We start from the raw sequence: 18,761 nt of genomic DNA on the forward strand, positions 1-18,761 counted from the left end.
GCCTGGAATCGAACCCGGAACCTTAGGACTACGAATACCAACCCGCCAAACACACACCGAAACTACGACGTTGGTACAACGTTCGAACAAGTTTTAACACCTCCTAACCAGTTATAACAACCAATATAGCAAGTTGTAACAACGTTCTATTACGTCATAAACACGTTAAGCCAAGATGTAACAACTTTATTACAAGTTGTAACAAGCGGAAAATAGAGACAGTTTCGGTTTGTGTTTCCAGGGAAGCGCTGTTCAGCCGTCAGTCCCACCTCCCTTAGATAGGTATAGTTGTAAACAGGAGTGAACAGTTTACTGCTATAATCGTAGTAGTAAACTGTATTCAAGGAGGATAAATAAACATATAGTGACCTATATATGATATAATAATCCACTAATCTTTCACTCAACCAATTAATATATGCTGGTTAGCATTGTAAATGTGTGGCCACGTCTGTGGTAGAAAAAAAAAAAAAATAAACTCATCCAACTTCAGCAAACTTCTTGGAAATACTTAAGTGAAACGTTAACAGTCCACTTGGAGACCTCCTTAACTGCTACCTTGGTCCTCATTCCCGTCACCACAGCTAATTACCCACACACCTGGTCACTGACTGTCCCGTCCCGCCAAACACACACCGAAACTACGACGTTGGTACAACGTTCGAACAAGTTTTAACACCTAACCAGTTATAACAACCAATATAGCAAGTTGTAACAACGTTCTAATACGTCATAAACACGTTAAGCCAAGATGTAACAACTTTATTACAAGTTGTAACAAGCTGAAAATAAGAGACAGTTTCGGTTTGTGTTTCCAGGGTGGTCGCCTTGAGACGGTTCTGTCAGGAGACTTCTCCCGTCTCTCTGCCCGACGGCTGCCTCAAACTGTTCTTAGTGTCTCACAACGTCATTATGAACAAGAACATGTCATTATGAACAAGAACACGTCATTATGAGCAAGAACACGTCATTATGAACAAGAACACGTCATTATGAACAAGAACACGTCATTATGAACAAGAACACGTCATTATGAACAAGAACACGTCATTATGAGCAAGAACACGTCATTATGAACAAGAACACGTTATTATGAGCAAGACAACGAGTGGACAGGACACTCATTATCTTGCTCATATCGTCATTATAAGGAAGATAATGAGTTGACAGCTACAATCCACGACTTTCCGCTGATCGATTGAATAACCAGGATAAGAAAAACGTCAAAAGGTCTGACGGCTTTTATGTTATATTGGAAAATACAAATTAATCAATAGTGGCAATCACTAGAGGGGAAAAAATGAGGGGAAAATGTCAGGTAAGGAGGGGAAAAAAAGAGGTTTAGGAGATACGTAAAGGGGTATATTACTATAGTACATATATACTTCGATATACATGCGAAGTATATATGTAGTACTTCTCACAATCGACTTGAGAATGGTCCAGGAAGGACCGAAACGTCGTCGTCCCTTCACCTTCTAGTGTGTGGTCTGGTCAACATACTTTAGTCACGTTATTGTGACTCGTCGCCTACATGCGAAGCTCGTATGTATAACGAGATCTGCAATAGCCTGCTAGATCAATCTGGGGGGGCCACACGCTTGAGAAGAATCTGGCACTAGCTCAACGGAGCCGCATTGGTAAATCACAGACCTATTTGCTCGGGAAACTTTAAAGAATGAGTAAGATGAGTTCATTTATCATGCACGACATAACTCATCCTGTGAGTGGTAGTCTTAAAGAATGGAAAAAGAAAGGAATTCAAAGGGCTCAGGGACAGGATCTCTCATACGGGCTCACCATAGCCTGTGCTACTTGGAACACAAAGTTCCAAGAAGCGAATCTTAAACAACAACAACAGGACGTCTCAACATAAAATAAACAATTGTTTATCGGAAGGGAATTTGATTCTCTCGAGATATAGTGTTTAGGTAGGTGTGGTGGCCGTGTCTAGGAGACCTAATGTATACCTTGTTTACCTTGTATACCCTATATATATGTATACCGTGAGAGGTTTTTCACCCTTCTCGGTATACGTAAACCACAGTAAGAAAGGTTAAGCATGTTGAATGTTCGTACAAGGTTCAACACATCTGAATCTTGTACGAACAAACAAACAATGGTTTTAACGTTAAAAAAAATCATAATGTCTGTTTTATTGTTTGGGGGGGGGGGGCTCTGTCTCTGTCTGACTCTGACTGTCTTAACTGTCTCAATAAATATCTCTCTCAGGATAAGTTGCTCTTTCTCTCTCTCTCTCTCTCTCTCTCTCTCTCTCTCTCTCTCTCTCTCTCTCTCTCTCTCTCTCTCTCTCTCTCTCTCTCTCTCTCTCTCTCTCAGGATAAACTGCTGACTTTCTCATAGAATAAGTTCCTCTTTCGCAGGATAAGTTGCTCTCTCTCTCTCTCTCTCTCTCTCTCTCTCTCTCTCTCTCCTCTACAGAATACATCCCTAAGGAAGTAGGAGGGAGGTGGAAGGAGCGAGTGTTCGCGTAACTCTTCTGTATAGAGAAGCATGAAAATCTTGACCTGCAACTTATACTCAAAGGTCATATCCGTGTCTTCAGGAGAGAGCAACAGTGCTCGCGCTGAAGACATCAAACATGCAGAAAAACTCTCCTGCATTATTCATATGCAAAGTTTGCAGAGAGAGACCTGCTTTGTGCAATTTCCAGATGTCTTACTTGCATAGTCCATTTTATATATTCGGAGTAAACTTAGCGGCAAAAATGTAAAGCAATATATTCATAATGTATAGAGTTATGTATAGAAACCTGTTTAGAAACGGCTTTTAAAGTTTTTTTTTGTATTCGTGTTATTGAATATGTTTAAATACCGTGTATATGGTTTTTAATTAATGATTTTTTTTTTGTAAACAGAACTTAGTGAATTAATATACAGAATATGCACGATTATCTATACATTAATGTATGTATATACGTATGTATTTAATGTGGGTTTGTGTACTCGCCTAAATGTACTCATTAATGTGTGTTGCAGAGTTAAGCGCTAGCTCCTGAGTCCCGCCTGCCACGGGGCAACAATATAAGAACGCTCAATCCTCATACTTCTCGCAGTGATTTCTTTCGAGACACTTTATTGCATGTAATTGCAATCTCCCTTAACTCATTCAGTTGTTTGCAACGCGTATGATGGAGACCTTTATTCAAGATTTTTTTTTTTCAGGGAGGGGGAGGGGGAGGGGGAGGGGGGGGGAGAGGGAGGGGGCGCTTATCTTGATCTCTAATTTCCATCAATAATCTGTATTTCTTAATTTTTGTTCGAAAATGGTCTTTTTGTCAAGCGTTTTCTTGAAGGTTATCTTGAGATGGTTTCGGGGCTTAGCATCCCCGCGGCCCGGTCCTCGACCAGGCCTCCTTTTTTTTTTGTTACAACCCCCCCCCCTCCCCAGGAAGCAGCCCGTAGCAGCTGTCTAACTCCCAGGTACCTATTTACTACTAGTAAATAGGTACCAGGTCTTTTGGATACCTTAATGAATATTTTTATAAGGAGAACAGATGCCGTTCAAGGAAGCTGTGGCCTCACTTCTGTTATTGCAACACGAAATGCATTTTTGCCATCTGGAACACGGGAGAATCAGAAGTGTGTATTTTAAGATGAGAACAGAATGTGTTCAACTAGACTCTGATGTCACTTGCATCATTTCATCAAGTGACGTGTCTAAGCCAATGAGGGAAGGGAGTTTATGACTGGATATGACTCGTGTCTAAGCCAATGAGGGAAGGGAGTTTATAGCTGGATATGACTCCATATCCAGCGGGGTGAAAAACCACTCTGAATGGCTAGTTTTCACCACACTCAGAACGATGCAATCCAACCAAGCAGATTTTAACTCGGGTACCTTGAATATGCAAACTGATGATTTAAATCCTCTTAAAAATACATCACTTGGATAAATGAATACGTAATGCATGGCCTAGACATGTATCCATATCCATATGTATGAAAAAAATTAACCAGTAAGTCATGCTTTAGTTGAGTAGTGGAAATTATTGCTTAATTTCAGGTATTAAGATGTCTCGGAATCTTACGCTTTGTTCCAATTGGGACTTTCATGTGTCTAAGAAAACTCTATGGAGCTTCTTGGGAAACTCACCTGTCCTCTCAGATAACACATCACATTTTCTACGCTATAATCCCAACGGTCAAAATACGGGTTACTAATCAAAGGTTCACGAACATTGACGTTTTACATGCGTTGGTTGGTTAGGTTGGGTGGGTGGCCTGGGTTCGTGCGTTTAAGTACCCCGTATTTTGTCCGTTCTGGCATCTCAGGAGAACGGGCCATCACGAGGTCAATATTTCTTCGTGAGGTGAATATATCTTCATGAGGTCAATATATCATCATGAGGTCAATATATCATCATGAGGTCAATATATCTTCATGAGGTCAATATATCCTCATGAGGTCAATATATCATCATGAGGTCAATATATCCTCATGAGGTCAATATATCCTCATGAGGTCAATATATCATCATGAGGTTAATATATCTTCATGAGGTCAATATATCCTCATGAGGTCAATATATCCTCATGAGGTCAATATATCTTCATGAGGTCAATATATCTTCATGAGGTCAATATATCTTCATGAGGTCAATATATCTTCATGAGGTCAATATATCCTCATGAGGTCAATATATCCTCATGAGGTCAATATATCTTCATGAGGTCAATATATCCTCATGAGGTCAATATATCTTCATGAGGTCAATATATCCTCATGAGGTCAATATATCCTCATGAGGTCAATATATCTTCATGAGGTCAATATATCCTCATGAGGTCAATATATCTTCATGAGGTCAATATATCTTCATGAGGTCAATGTGTCTTAATGAGATCAATATAATCTTATAGTATTGTCATAATAATTGAAAACATAATACGTAAATTAATCCATAAAAGCATGTAAGATGCTTTTTTTTACTCTGAAATTATTACTAAAGTCCTAAAAAAAATAAAAAAAATCCCCATAAAAACATTAACGCAAAAACAAAACATTGCAAACAAAAATGTTTGGAAAAACACGATGTATTGTGAACACTGTCAACACCAACAGCCGTCAAAACAACAAAATTAAAAACATTTTATTTTTTAATTTTTTTTTTGGGGCAAAAGCAGAATATCAGCCAAATTATGTTGATGCGGAAAATGACGTGACCTTGAAATGGCGCAGCGAAAAAAATACGGCCTGTAAATCTAGATAGAAGAGGCATCGTATCACATGTAATTCAATCAAGAAAAAAATATTTTAGTAAACAAGTAAAAATTATGTATGTTATATTATCTATATGTTATTTAAGATAACGTATAGATAATATAGATGACATATTCGATTCATATGTTATCTAAGACGGCTCTCGAAGTCCTCATACTTTGGGATACGAAGCCAGGTGAATAGGGACGAAAGTGTTCGAATTTCTAGCAAATGAAACTTGTTGATTGATCTTAAATTTAACGTGTGTGAAACAAGGGCTCTTAACACGAATGCATATGCAGTAGAAATCCTGACTTTGAAGATAAAATATCCGCCACTAGGGGCATTAAAGTACATCTTGAAAGAAAGATAATAAAGATAACGATAATAAGTAAAGTAATCTTGTCCCCGCTTGACCTACTCCGACGCTAGGCGAAGACTTACCTAGCACCACGATTCCTGCCTAGAGAAATTCCTAGCTACATCTTGAGAGCAATATTGCAGCAGCAAACAGCGTCTCAATACTGTTATGTGTGTGGGTGTGTAGTTTATACCCCTGGCGGTGGACCTGGCAGTGGCTGCTTTGACTGGTCGACTGGTCGACTGGTCGCCTGGTTGACTGGTCGACATCTCCTGGCTGGGTAGACAGCCAGGAGTGTCTTAGTAAACAAACCGTACAGCCTCGCCCTCCCATCTATTCAATTCTCCATTTCTTGACAAGTCAACTCCCTCAGTGGAGTTTATATATATATATATATATATATATATATATATTTCTTGATGCTTCTATATTGGAGCGGAGTCTTGAGGTGGGTAGAATATAGTTGTGCATTAATTGGCTGCATTAATAATTAATAAAATAGTGCATTAATAATACAGCCAATTAATGCACAACTATATTCTACCCACCTCAAGACTCCGCTCCAATATAGAAGCATCAAGAAATATGGACCAATAGGCTTTCTACAAACACTTCTATTCAATACCCATATATATATATATATATATATATATATATATATATATATATATATATATATATATATATATATATATATATAATTTGTGATTTTTTTTTTCCTAGTTCGTTTTGCTCCGATCTATAAAATTCTCTCGCCTCGCTTCACGCGTCGTTCATCGCCTTGCAAAAAGATGTGAACAGAAATATTTCCCTCTTTTCACTGTGCCTTTTCGGCGAATCGCTCGTGTGATATGACAATAAGGAATCTGTGAAATTATATATTTGATCAATGGCGCAGTGGTCACGGTACTGTGGACGTTTTGGGGGGAGATCCTGGACGTTATGGGTTCGAATCCGGGTCGGGTCGTGTAGAGTTCTGGGTGATCTATGGCTTGCGTGTTGCTGCAGCCTTTGGCTTGTATTATATATATATATATATATACACACACATAAGATGGGTTACCCGGCGGTGCCAGGGTCGATGTCTCGCTGTCTGTGTGGCTTACTCTCCCTCTGTCTATCTATATCTGTCTGTATCTGTCACTCTTTTTTTTCTGATTCCCTCCCTGGCTGCCTATCTCTCTGTCCTCTCTCTCTCTCTCTCTCTCTCTCTCTCTCTCTCTCTCTCTCTCTCTCTCTCTCTCTCTTCTCTCTCTCTCTCTCTCTTTCTCTCTCTCTCTCTCTCTCTCTGGTGCTGACCTAGACCCACCCATGCTGAAACGTATCCCAGAAACATTTTCTCTCTCTCTCTCTCTCTCTCTCTCTCTCTCTCTCTCTCTCTCTCTCTCTCTCTCCTCTCTCTCTCTCTCTCTCTCTCTATCTCTCTCTCTCTTTTTTCTCTCTGGAGCCTTGATGTGTCTGGTCGAGGGTTCCTTCCCCAATGGTGGTGGATGGGGGAGGGTTGTAGTTGTGGTTGATTCAACACTAAACTACCAGTTCACCATATTCCCCCCTACCCCCCACCTCTCTCCCCTACAGCCTGCCAACCCTACCAGCTCATATTTCCCATTATACTTAATTACAGGCAGAGCAACATAGAGTTTCTTTTTAATTTTCAGACGTCAGTATGTAATGTTTTACAATATAGCATGTAAAATTAGTTGAAAATAAATTTAAAATAAATCCAAGTTATTATGATATTACAAAATTAGTGCAGTGGGTGGGGGGGTCATAGTGGCATATATATTATATATATATGGTTATATACTTGCTAATATACATATACATATATGTATGTTAGCAAATTGCCTACTGTCACTCTAGTGAACAATGATCAAAGTTGAAATTAATGTTTTTAGTTAATTTATTCACAAATCTAAATTATTCTTAATATGAAAGGTTGAAACTGTGGCCAAACATAAATTTCTAAAAAAAAATGCTTTGTAAATTTTCTACATTTTTAGTTTTCATTTGGTCTGCCATATAATTTCCTGGGCTTTATGTGCTAGTCGAGAGTTATATTTTACTGACCAATATATCCCTATAATCATTGACCAACATGTCCCTATAACCATTGACCAACATGTCCCTATAACCATTGACCAACATGTCCCTAATAACCATTGACCAACATGTCCCTATAACCATTGACCAACATGTCCCTATAACCATTGACCACCATGTCCCTATAACCATTGACCACCATGTTCCTATTACCATTGACCAACATGTCCCTAATAACCATTGACCACCATGTCCCTATAACCATTGACCACCATGTTCCTATTACCATTGACCAACATGTCCCTATAATCATTGACCAACATGTCCCTATAACCATTGACCAACACGTCCCTAATAACCATTGACCAACATGTCCCTATAACCATTGACCAACACGTCCCTAATAACCATTGACCAACATGTCCCTATAACCATTGACCAACAATTCCCTATAACCATTCAACATCATTGTCCCATTTTTTATTTCCCTTTGATGTCATTATATTCAGGGTGAAATGAGTTAGTTTCTCATAACTGGGTTAGTTCTCTGTTCTGTTTCATCTCGTTGAATTAGAATGTCGACTGCTGTCTGTTTTATCTAATATTTTTCCTGCTGTTTCCTGTGTGATATTAACCTCGTATCACGCTCTCTTTGCCTCGAATCGCCTTGTTCTGTGGCCACAGCTGCCGCTTTTCCTCCCTTCTTATTGACTGAACTTTAAGACTTTCTTCCGCTTCTTTTCATTTCTTAAGACAGCTGCCTCCTTGTATTTTGTATCTTCCGTTCGTTGTCTAATTGAGGAAGGATGCAAGTTCGAGAGCGTGCTCAGACAATATATATATATTATATATATATATATATATATATATATATATATATATATATATATATATATATATATATATATATAAAAGGAGGGGTATTCAGGATTTCAATCTGTACCCTCTCCCCCAATCTCCACCCTCTCTCCCAATCTCCACCCTCTCTCCCAATCTCCACTCTCTCTCTCCCAATCTCTACCCTCTCTCCCAATCTCCACCCTCTCTCCCAATCTCCACTCTCTCTCTCCCAATCTCTACCCTCTCTCCCAATCTCCACCCTCTCTCCCAATCTCCACTCTCTCTCTCCCAATCTCTACCCTCTCTCCCAATCTCCACCCTCTCTCCCAATCTCCACCCTCTCTCCCAATCTCCACTCTCTGTCCCAATCTCCACCCTCTCTCATCTCTTTGAACCTTTTCTAGTTTCCTTGTTTTTTTCCAGGTCAGGGTTCCATGCAGGTGATGCATACTCAAGAGAAGGTCTCACCTTTGATGTGTACAGGGCCAGAAAAGTTCCTTTTTCCCAAGTTTCTGATGGGTAGCTGAACACAGGCCAGTATGTGGCGTGTGTTGCAGCCGTTAGTCAATCGTCCAAGTGGTTGGGCACCATTCCTTCCCACCGTCCCATCCAAATCCTTACCCTGACCCCTTCCAAGTGCTGTATAGTCGTAATGACTTCGTACTTTCCCCCCCTGATAGTTCCCTTCCTTGCTCTTGTGTGTTCTGCCATTTGATTTGGGATTATTTCTTCTCTCGTGTCTTCTCCTTTTCAGACTGAAAGATCTGTTACTTCAGGGTTTTGTTATTTTGCGGTTCCTCTTCTATTCCTCATATTTTTTTATGCATTTGGTTGGGTTAAAGTCTAGCAGCCATTATTCAGGACGTTTATGGGGCGTGTTCAAAATCTTTTGCGAGGTAAATAGCAGTAAATAGGTACCTGAGAGTTAGTCAGCTGTCACGGGCTGCTTCCTGGGGGTGGAGGCCTGGTCGAGGACCGGGGCCGCAGGGACACTAAAAGCCCCGAAATCATCTCAAGATAACCTCAAGATAAGGTATACTTGTGGTATTCCACGCGTAAAGTCTCTTAAATTTTATATCCCCGCTCTCTATAACCCTTTGTTTCCTTCCGAATAGATACTCTTTCACTTTAAGATACCTTAGATACATCAGCGTGCTTCACTACACAGAGTAGGAGTCTCCTGTGCTGGACAGTATCGAATGCCTTCTGTTAGTCGAGGAACATGCAGCCTGCCCATTCTCCAATGACTTTTTTTTGATTTCCATCATCTTATTATTGAACTTTAAAGCGCTCGTCTAGCAGCATGGATTTCCCGTTGATAAAATCGTGCTGGTGTTTTGAGATAAAATTTAGCCGTTCTAAATTGATTTTTTCTAGCCCGGTGGAGTCGGAGACAAATGGGCAAAATGTTTCTTTCACCCAGATGCGCCTGTTACCTAGTAGAAAATAGGTACCTGGAAGTTAGACAGCTGCTACGGGCTGCTTCATTGGGGGTGTGTAACAAAAAAAAAAAAAAAAAAAAGAGGCCTGGTCGAGGACTGGGCCGCGGGAACGCGTTGCTGCGAAATCATCTCAAGATAACCTCAAGATAACGCTTGACAAAAAGACCATTTTCGAAAAAATTAAGAAATACAGATTATTGATGAAAACTAGAGATCAAGATGAGCCCCCCTCCCCCCCAAAAAAAAAAAATATCTTGGATAAATGTCTGCATCATACGCGTTGCAAACAAGTGAATGAGTTAAGGGAGATTGCAGAGTTAAATGCAATAAAGCATTATGGGTCGTTCTCTACTAGAACTAGCAGGAAAGGAAGGGAGATACGTATTAAAGATGCTGGTCAGTGGCTTAACAGTTACTGTATTCTCCCTTTATTGTATTTTTAGTCATTAGCCATTTTCCAGCAGTTTGGAAGTTTTCATATTTCCGGAGAGGAATGACATATTCCTCCCTTGCATTCCATTCATTCCAAGGGGGAATGTATTCCCCCTTGCATGGGGGAATGCCAGGGAAAATTGCATTCCAAGGGGAATGCACACACGCGTTTATTTTGTAATACTGTAGTGGAACTGAGAAAAGCAAGTGATTGAAAGGCATTTTTAAAGATAAATTGAATGTCGAAAATACTGGCAAGACATTAATATCAGGAGAGGATAAGGGCTAGAGATGGCATGACTGATGGAGAGGGGAAGAGGAAGTTGTACCAAGTCCAAGAATGAAACCTAAAATATTGTGGACACTATTGTATTGTAGAAACATTGTAGAAACTATTGTATTGTAGAAACATTGTAGAAACATAGTAGAAACTATTGTATTGTAGAAACATTGTAGAAACTATTGTGTTGTAGAAACATTGTAGAAACTATTGTATTGTAGAAACATTGTAGAAACTATTGTATTGTAGAAACATTGTAGAAACTATTGTATTGTAGAAACATTGTAGAAACTATTGTATTGTAGAAACATTGTAGAAATTATTGTAGACTCTCCACCGCGAGAGAGAGAGAGAGAGAGAGACGAGAGAGAGAGAGAGAGAGAGAGAGAGAGAGAGAGAGAGAGAGAGAGAGAGAGAGAGAGAGAGAGGGTGGGGGGGGGGAGGAGAGAGGGAGAGAAAGTGAGAGAGAGAGTTTCTTTCACCTGATAACACCTCTGTTCACCTAGCAGAAAGTACGTACCTTAGACAGTTGCTACGGCTACATCCTGGCGTGTGTGTGTGTGTGTGTGTGTGTGTGTGTGTGTGTGTGTGTGTGTGTGTGTGTGTGTGTGTGTGTGTGTGTGTGTGCGTGTGTGTGTGTGTGTGTATTCACTTAGTTGTATTCACCTAGTTGTGCCTGCGGGGGTTGAGCTCTGCTCTTTCGGCCCGCCTCTAAACTGTAAATCAACTATTACTAGCTAACAGCTGGGTGAACAGCGCTTCGGATTCTAGTCCTGAGGTTCCGGGTTCGATCCCCGGTGAAGGCGGAAACAAATGGGCAAATTTTTTCTTTCACCCTGATGCACCTGTTCACCTAGCAGTAAATAGGTACCTGGGAGAAAGTCAGCTGCTACGGGCTGCTTCCTGGGGGGGGGGGGGGTGTAACAAATAGGAGGCCTGGTCGAGAACCGAGCCCCGGTCCTCTGAACACCACAGTCAATATCATCTCAAGATAACCTCAAGATAAGATAACTACTAAATTCCCCCCCCCCCCACACACACACGCGCACCCCAGGAAGCAGCCCGTAGCAACTGACTAACTCTCAGGTACCTATTTACTGCTACGTGAACAGATGCATCAGGGTGAAAGAAACTCTGCCCATTGTCCCTCGCCGGCGTCGGGAATCGAACCCGATCCACAGGATTACGTGTGCAGTGTGCTGTCCACACAGCCACCGGCGCTCGTTTAGTTAGAACGTTTTCAGTGTTAGAGAAGTTAACAGATGGAATGCATTAGGCAGTGATGTGGTGTAGGCTGACTCCATACACAGTTTCAAGTGTAGATATGATAGAGCCCAGTAGACTCAGGAATCTGTACACCTGTTCATTGACAGTTGAGAGGCGGAACCAAAGAGCCAGAGCTCACCCCCGAACGCACAACTAGGTGAGTACATCTGTGGGGGATCTACAATTCCCCACCAAACAGTAGAAGACCCAGGCAGGAGTATGATGACAACAACAAGGCATGTTTAGATGAACAGCAGAAGGCAGCAACACTAGCTCACATAATGAGAGCGAAACTGCTGGTCATGGGGGACCTAAATCATGGAGAGATCAATTGGAACACCAGAAATCCCCAAGGCGGAGAGAAAACTCGGGAAGCAGAGTTAGTAGACGTTACAGACAGGAATTTCCTAACACAGCATGTGAAGGAAGACACAAAGAAAAGAGGAGGGGGATGCACCGAGCCTATTAGACCCGATTTTCACCCAGTACGTAGAAGACATCGAGAATTTGGAACATGAAATACCACTAGGAGCCAGTGACCATTGTGTCCTAGTCTTTGACTACATGATGGAACTTAAGATTATGACTACTGAACAAGAGGTTTGGGAAAGGAGAATTAACTACAGGAAAAACCGCCATAGAAACCTTGCAATAAGAACACATATGTGATAACATCCATCTGATCACAAATGTCATAACATTAATGCAAACACTCAAACGACAAAGCCGACGGGTACTTATCAAATGGGTGCCAAGTCATGTGGGAATAATAGGAAATGACATTGCAGACGAAGCTGCAAAACTTGCAACTAAGAGAAAAACTGTAGATATTTACATACCACAGTCTATTACAGATTAAGAAAGTAATAAGAAACAGAGCAATGCAAAAGATGTACAGTGACCACAAAACAGCAGTTGCAACATCAGGATCTGCAGGTTGGTACAAGAATTCAACCAACTACAAACCCCCCTTAGTTTGATGACAGGGAGCAGTAGAACAACATAAGTACATTTGCATTGCATCAGGCTTGGATACCATGTGCATGGGAAATAGGCTTACAGGTTCCGGAAGATGAGAGGAAATGTCAGCAATGGAGAAATGCCCGACAGACCACTGGAACATTATCTAACACAGTGCACAGTTACAAACCCATTAAGATTTCAACTTGGATTCAAAAGAGCAAAAGAAGTTGTTAAACACATATGGCAATATCTTACTGAAGCGACCATACGAGTCATAAACACTCATACTCCGTCCAAGTAAAACAGAAACAAGCAACACTTAGTGGGCCAGCCAGAGGCTTAGGGCCCGCTCTGGAATATCCCTGCAAATAAAAATACTACAAGAAAGGGGATTACGAGAGGATAAGGGACTATCTGGGAGAAGTGCAGTGGAGGAAAAAATTAGAGGAAAAACAGTCCAGGATATGATGAACCTAGTCATATGGAAATGCAGAGGCCAAAGAGTAGGAGGGGATATACTATTATACCAATAGTGAAGACAAGAAGTAGGAGGAGATATAATAACCTATGGTTTAACAGACAGTGTCAGGAAGCAAAAATGAGAAGAAGGAGGGAGTGGAAGAAGTACAGAAGACAAAGAACAGAGGACAACAGGATCAGATGCAATAGAGCTAGGAACGATTACATTAACATAAGAAGAGTATCGAAAAGAAATTATGAGAACGATATTGCGATCAAAGCGAAAAAGCAACCTAAATTACTTCACAGCCGTATGAGAAGGAAAATGTAGGTGAACGACCAAGTGACAAGATTAAGGAAAACAGGGGGGGGGGGGTATATACTGAAAGTGACAATGAAATCTGCGAGGCACTGAATGCCAGCTTCCATGGAGTGTTCACAACCGAGCCTGAGCAGCTCCCATTGTTAGAAGAGATTACCCTACGGGGAAAGACTATCAAATATAGAGGCGACAGCAGAGGAGATAATGAAACAGTTGACAATACTAAAGCGGTTGGGCCAGACAAAGTATCACCGTGGATACTATACGAGGCAGCGCAGGCCCTTAGCTTGCCTCTGGTAAGGATCTTTAATGAGTCATTTATAACGAAAGAATTGCCCAGTTGCTGGAAGAAGACAAATGTGGTACCAATTTTCAAGAAAGGGGATAGGGAGGAGACACTCAACTACAGACCTGTATCACTGACAAGCATCCCTTGCAAAATAATTGAAAGAATAATAAGGCTAAGACTTGTTGCACACCTGGAGAACATTAGGTTTGTAAACAAACATCAACACCGATGTTTCACTGTTCAGGGAAGGGAAATCATGCCTGAAAAATCTCCTGGAATTCTATGATAAAATAACAAGAATAAGGCAGGACAGGGAAGGGTGTGGAGACTGCATATTTCTAGACAGCCAAAGGCCTTTGATACAGTACCACACATGAGACTGCTATTCAAACTTGAAAGGCAGGCGGGAGCAAGTAGAAAGGCCCTAGCATGAGTAAGGAACTACCAGGTCAGACTGGCCAGGTCGGCCAGACGAATAGTAACAAGTGGAGTACCTCAAGGATCGGTGTTGAGACCAGGTTTATTCCAAATATATGTTAATGACATGTTTACAGGAGTAAAGTTCTGTATGTCGATGTTCGCGGATGACGCAAAATTAATGAGAAGAGTTGTGTCAGATGAGGATTGTAGGATCCTCCAAGAGGATTTAAATAAGTTCCAGAGATGGTCAGAAAAAATGAATAGTGGAGTTCAACACGAGCAAATTAACAGTTATGGAAATGGTATTAGGTTATAGGAGACCAAAGGGACAGTACACACAATGAAGGGGAAACTACCTACCTGTGACGATTCGAGAAAGAGAGGACACCATAGCCCGCGCTACCTGGAACTTTTTGTTCCAAGTAGCGAATCTTCAACAACAACAACAGAGAAAGAGGACCTGGGAGTGGACGTAACACCTAATCTATCTCCTGAGGCACATATAAATAGGATAACGACAGCAGCGTACTCTACACTGGCAAAAGTTAGAACATTATTCAGAAACCTACGTATGGAGGCATTTAGGGCGCTTTACACTGCCTACGTGAGACCAGTCTTAGAGTATGCTGCGCCATTATAGAGTCCCCACCTGAAAAAACACAAAAGGAAACTGGAAAAGACTCAAGTTTGCGACGAGGCTCGTCCCTGAGTTACGAGGGATGAGGTTTGAAGAGCGTCTGAAGAAACTGGGCCTGGCGACACTAAAAAAAAAAAAGGGGGGAGAGGGAATATGATAGGAACATAAAAAATACTCGGGGGAATCAACAGAGTTGAAATAGAAGAAACTTTCACACGGAATAATAACAGAACGAGGAGACAAGGATGGAAGCTGGAAATTCAGATGAATCACAGAGATGTTAGGAAATTTTCATTTAGCGTGAGAGTAGTGGAAAAATGGAATGCACTCAAGGAGCACGTTGTGGAAGCAAACTTTTCATAATTTTAAAACTAGGTATGATAGGGAAATAAGACCGGAGTCATTGCTGTAAACAACCGACGGCTAGAAAGGCGGAATCCTAGATTCAATGTTCGATCCTGCAGACACAAATAAGTGAGTACACACACACACACACACACACACACACACACACACACACACACACACACAAACACAAACATACATAAAAAAAAAGACAAACTACATATATATTTTTTCCCCTACTAACTCCAGGCGAGACATCAGTACTCACCAACCACGCGAAGTAGGACTCTGCCGTTGTGTGTGGGCGAAGACTGGAAGTCGAGGCGGCAGCGAAACTCTCCTTGGTCAGTGAACTCCACCTCCCGCACCACCAGGACCAGCTCCACCCACCTTGCTGCTCCTGGAAGGTGGCGCGGCCCCCAAACGCGTCCGAGGGGCGCGTGCTCCCACTTCCTGCCTCCTGGAGGCCTCGTGAGCGAAAATCCACACTGCAGAAGGGGACCAAGAGAAGGGTGTTGACACTTAATTCGAGAAACACTTTCGAAAGTTTGAGTTTCGTGCCGGGTTATCTTATTGTTTTCAGGCATTTTCAACCGAAGGGGAGTTGTTAAGGCTGAGGTGACAAACGTATAGGCCAATAAACATGTCTACTGTATTCCTATATAAAGTTCTGGAATAAAGTAAACCTCAGTGAATATACACCGACAAAGTAGGATACACCTCTCGGTGTACTTGTATACCATGTATAATGGTGTAGTGTAATTCAATTATGATAATAGTGTAGATTGTGTATTCGCTTTAATGTATTTTTATATCTTGTAAACACGTCATAACTGTGTAATATAATGACACATTCGCAGGTGTGATCAAACAGTCCCCAAGGCAGTCACCTTTCCTATAGCGCAGTGGCCTGCGTAGGCAAGGCACAACCGGAAGGTATGGGGCTCAATTCCCAAGGCAAGACAGAGAACGTCGGCGGAACATAGATCTAAGACATTTTAAAGAAACTAATTTGTAGCCCCTGTTTGTTTTCAATCATGTTTGGTATCTCTCTTCTGTCATGTTAGGAACTCTAACCATCTTATTGATTGGTCTTCTTCTAAAATAATCTTCCCTGCCTCTGTACTCTACACAGACGCCGTCTGGTCGACTCTGCTGTGACACACAACCTTTCCCAACATGAACCTCAGTCCCGGCTGTGTTGCTGTTCACTCTTCCCTTTCACAGTACTTAAATACTCTAACCTTTCTACCAAACGTGATCTGACATGAACCTACCCACACCTTTTTCTCTGCCTATTTCGTTCTTTCTTTCGTTTAAGAAAGAAATTCATTCTTAAACCCCATTATTATCCCATTTTACACCCCATTATTACACCCATCCCATCCGTACCCTTCTTCTTGTTCTTACCTTCCTTTAGGAATTTCTTCCTTCCTGATCCTCACTTCTTTCTTGCCTACTTAATGCCCCGCGCCTCACTCGTTCCCCTTACTGGAGCATGAATAGTAGGTGCTCAACATTGCAAACATAATATATATCCTAAAAGTGGCCATTCAATTATGCAATTGAGAATAATTTACAAGATGTCATCATCCAAACCGACTCTAGATCCAGACATTGTTATTTAGCCAGCACAGAGATAATATGAAACTCATCACAGAAATGCTACATACAGGAAACGAAGCACACAATCTAGGACTGTCAATCACTACTGTTAACACCACGATCAATACTAGGCTCACTGTTTAATACTAACCAACGAAAGCACCACTGATGACACCAGTCAATACTGGCACCCCTATTTAACACCACAGTCAATACTAGCAACATTAGATTGTTGGCATTGCAGTGAAACACACACACACACACACACACAAACACTCCCCCCCCCCACACACAGCCACACCTAAATCACCACACACAATCATAGTAACGTTACTAATGGTGGTCCAGGATCTTAACACCTTGTGTTCCCAATGATCACAAAGACTCCCTACATCCTGTGGTACCTACAACCCCTGCTACTTTTGTACCCTCTGGATACCCCAGCTCTACAGTATGCTTCCTAAGCCACCTACGCGCGCTCTCTACTACCCCGGGCTCTCTAGTTACTGTGTCTTATCACAGGACGTATCCACATCACGTACAAATCCAGGAAAATTCTACCTTAGTAGATTTCTTCTAAGCTTACTATATATCCCTCATCCTGTATTCTAATGTTACAAAGTACACGGTCGGAGACTGTTTTCAATATTCTAGATATCTGAAGATGCCTCATCTAAAGATGCCTCAACTACTCAAAACTGTTTTATGCATTATTGTCTTCGGAATCATTAGCTTCTTCGCCATACGATAAGAAAACATCAGTTATAGGAGGGTGTTAAAATAGTAAATTTTGAGACACGAACAAACCCGGGCGGAAGCCTCCCCACTGACGAATATTTTGATGGAGCGGATCGAGGCGTTTCAAGCACGAAATGCCGCTGCCATCTGCTCCAGGCTGGGTGGATGAAGCCAACAGCTTCTTGGCGTAATTTAGCCTTCGTAGAGACACAACTGCAATGAATATGAGGCAATACATTGACCAGCTAAAAGCCATTTGGTAATTATGGGTGTGAGACCCGACCCACAAAAAACAGGCTTTGTAAGCCTCGGGGTTCATATCATAATGATTGTGATATTTATGTTAACACTTCTTTAATACTACAACAAAAAGGCTCGTGAGAGAAACAGTTGCCTCTTGAAGACTCCAAAAATAGCAGCAAGTCGGGCTTCTATTTATCGCACTCCAATGGCAGATGAGAAAAATGGGACACCATAAAATAAAAATGACTTGATTGATCGTGGAGGAAGTGAGATTCCTGCCACAAAACAGATTAGGCCAACCGAAAACCTCAATGTCCGCGGCGTGCAAGCCGCCAACCCCCTCCAACCGTCAAAGGACATCAACCCCCTCCAACCGTCAGGAGAGGCCAAACACGATAAAAATTCTGTGGCTGTTAAGGCCAATAATTCACCTGGCAATGGTTAGGTGACAGTAGAAAACAAACGCCGTAATACCGGTGATGCCCTAAAACCCAAAACGGGATCGACAACACCAACGGAAGAAGGATCAGAGCCCATAAGCTCCGGTAACACTCCCGGAGGAGAACACAAAACCGAAAACGGTAACCCCGTCAAGACAAACTCGGCCCATGGACGAAGTGAAGATGATAGGAAACTTTCTCGGTTATTATTTATCCCGCCCGACTTCCGGTCGGTTATAATAGGCCCGAAAGGTAAAACCCGTTCCGATATATAAAAGACATTTTAGGTCAAGATAATAATACCGACAAAAGAACAGTGCCTCAGAGACACAATTGTTGAAGGATATAAGACAAATGTTGAAAAGGCCATTAGTAAAATTAATTTAATTATTGAGGACCATAAAAAACTTTTG

At 41.5% G+C, this 18,761-nt stretch overlaps 2 protein-coding genes across 2 annotated transcripts in view; both read right to left on the minus strand.

The window, feature by feature from the left end:
• Positions 1 to 15,909, minus strand: part of LOC123749298 (uncharacterized) — an 84,064-nt gene extending 68,155 nt beyond the window's left edge. The window contains exon 1 of the mRNA XM_069335731.1: positions 15,591 to 15,909. Coding sequence (XP_069191832.1) covers positions 15,591 to 15,909 — 319 coding nt within the window. The remainder of the gene's footprint in view (positions 1 to 15,590) is intronic.
• A 60-nt stretch (positions 15,910 to 15,969) lies between these two features.
• LOC123761433 (uncharacterized) overlaps positions 15,970 to 18,761 on the minus strand; it is a 323,096-nt gene continuing 320,304 nt past the window's right edge. The window contains exons 7-8 of the mRNA XM_069335732.1: positions 17,735 to 17,878; positions 15,970 to 15,992 (exon numbers count right to left, since the gene is read on the minus strand). Coding sequence (XP_069191833.1) covers positions 15,970 to 15,992; positions 17,735 to 17,878 — 167 coding nt within the window. The remainder of the gene's footprint in view (positions 15,993 to 17,734; positions 17,879 to 18,761) is intronic.

Source organism: Procambarus clarkii, chromosome 34, assembly GCF_040958095.1.
Source record: "Procambarus clarkii isolate CNS0578487 chromosome 34, FALCON_Pclarkii_2.0, whole genome shotgun sequence".
Classification (NCBI taxonomy): domain Eukaryota; kingdom Metazoa; phylum Arthropoda; class Malacostraca; order Decapoda; family Cambaridae; genus Procambarus; species Procambarus clarkii.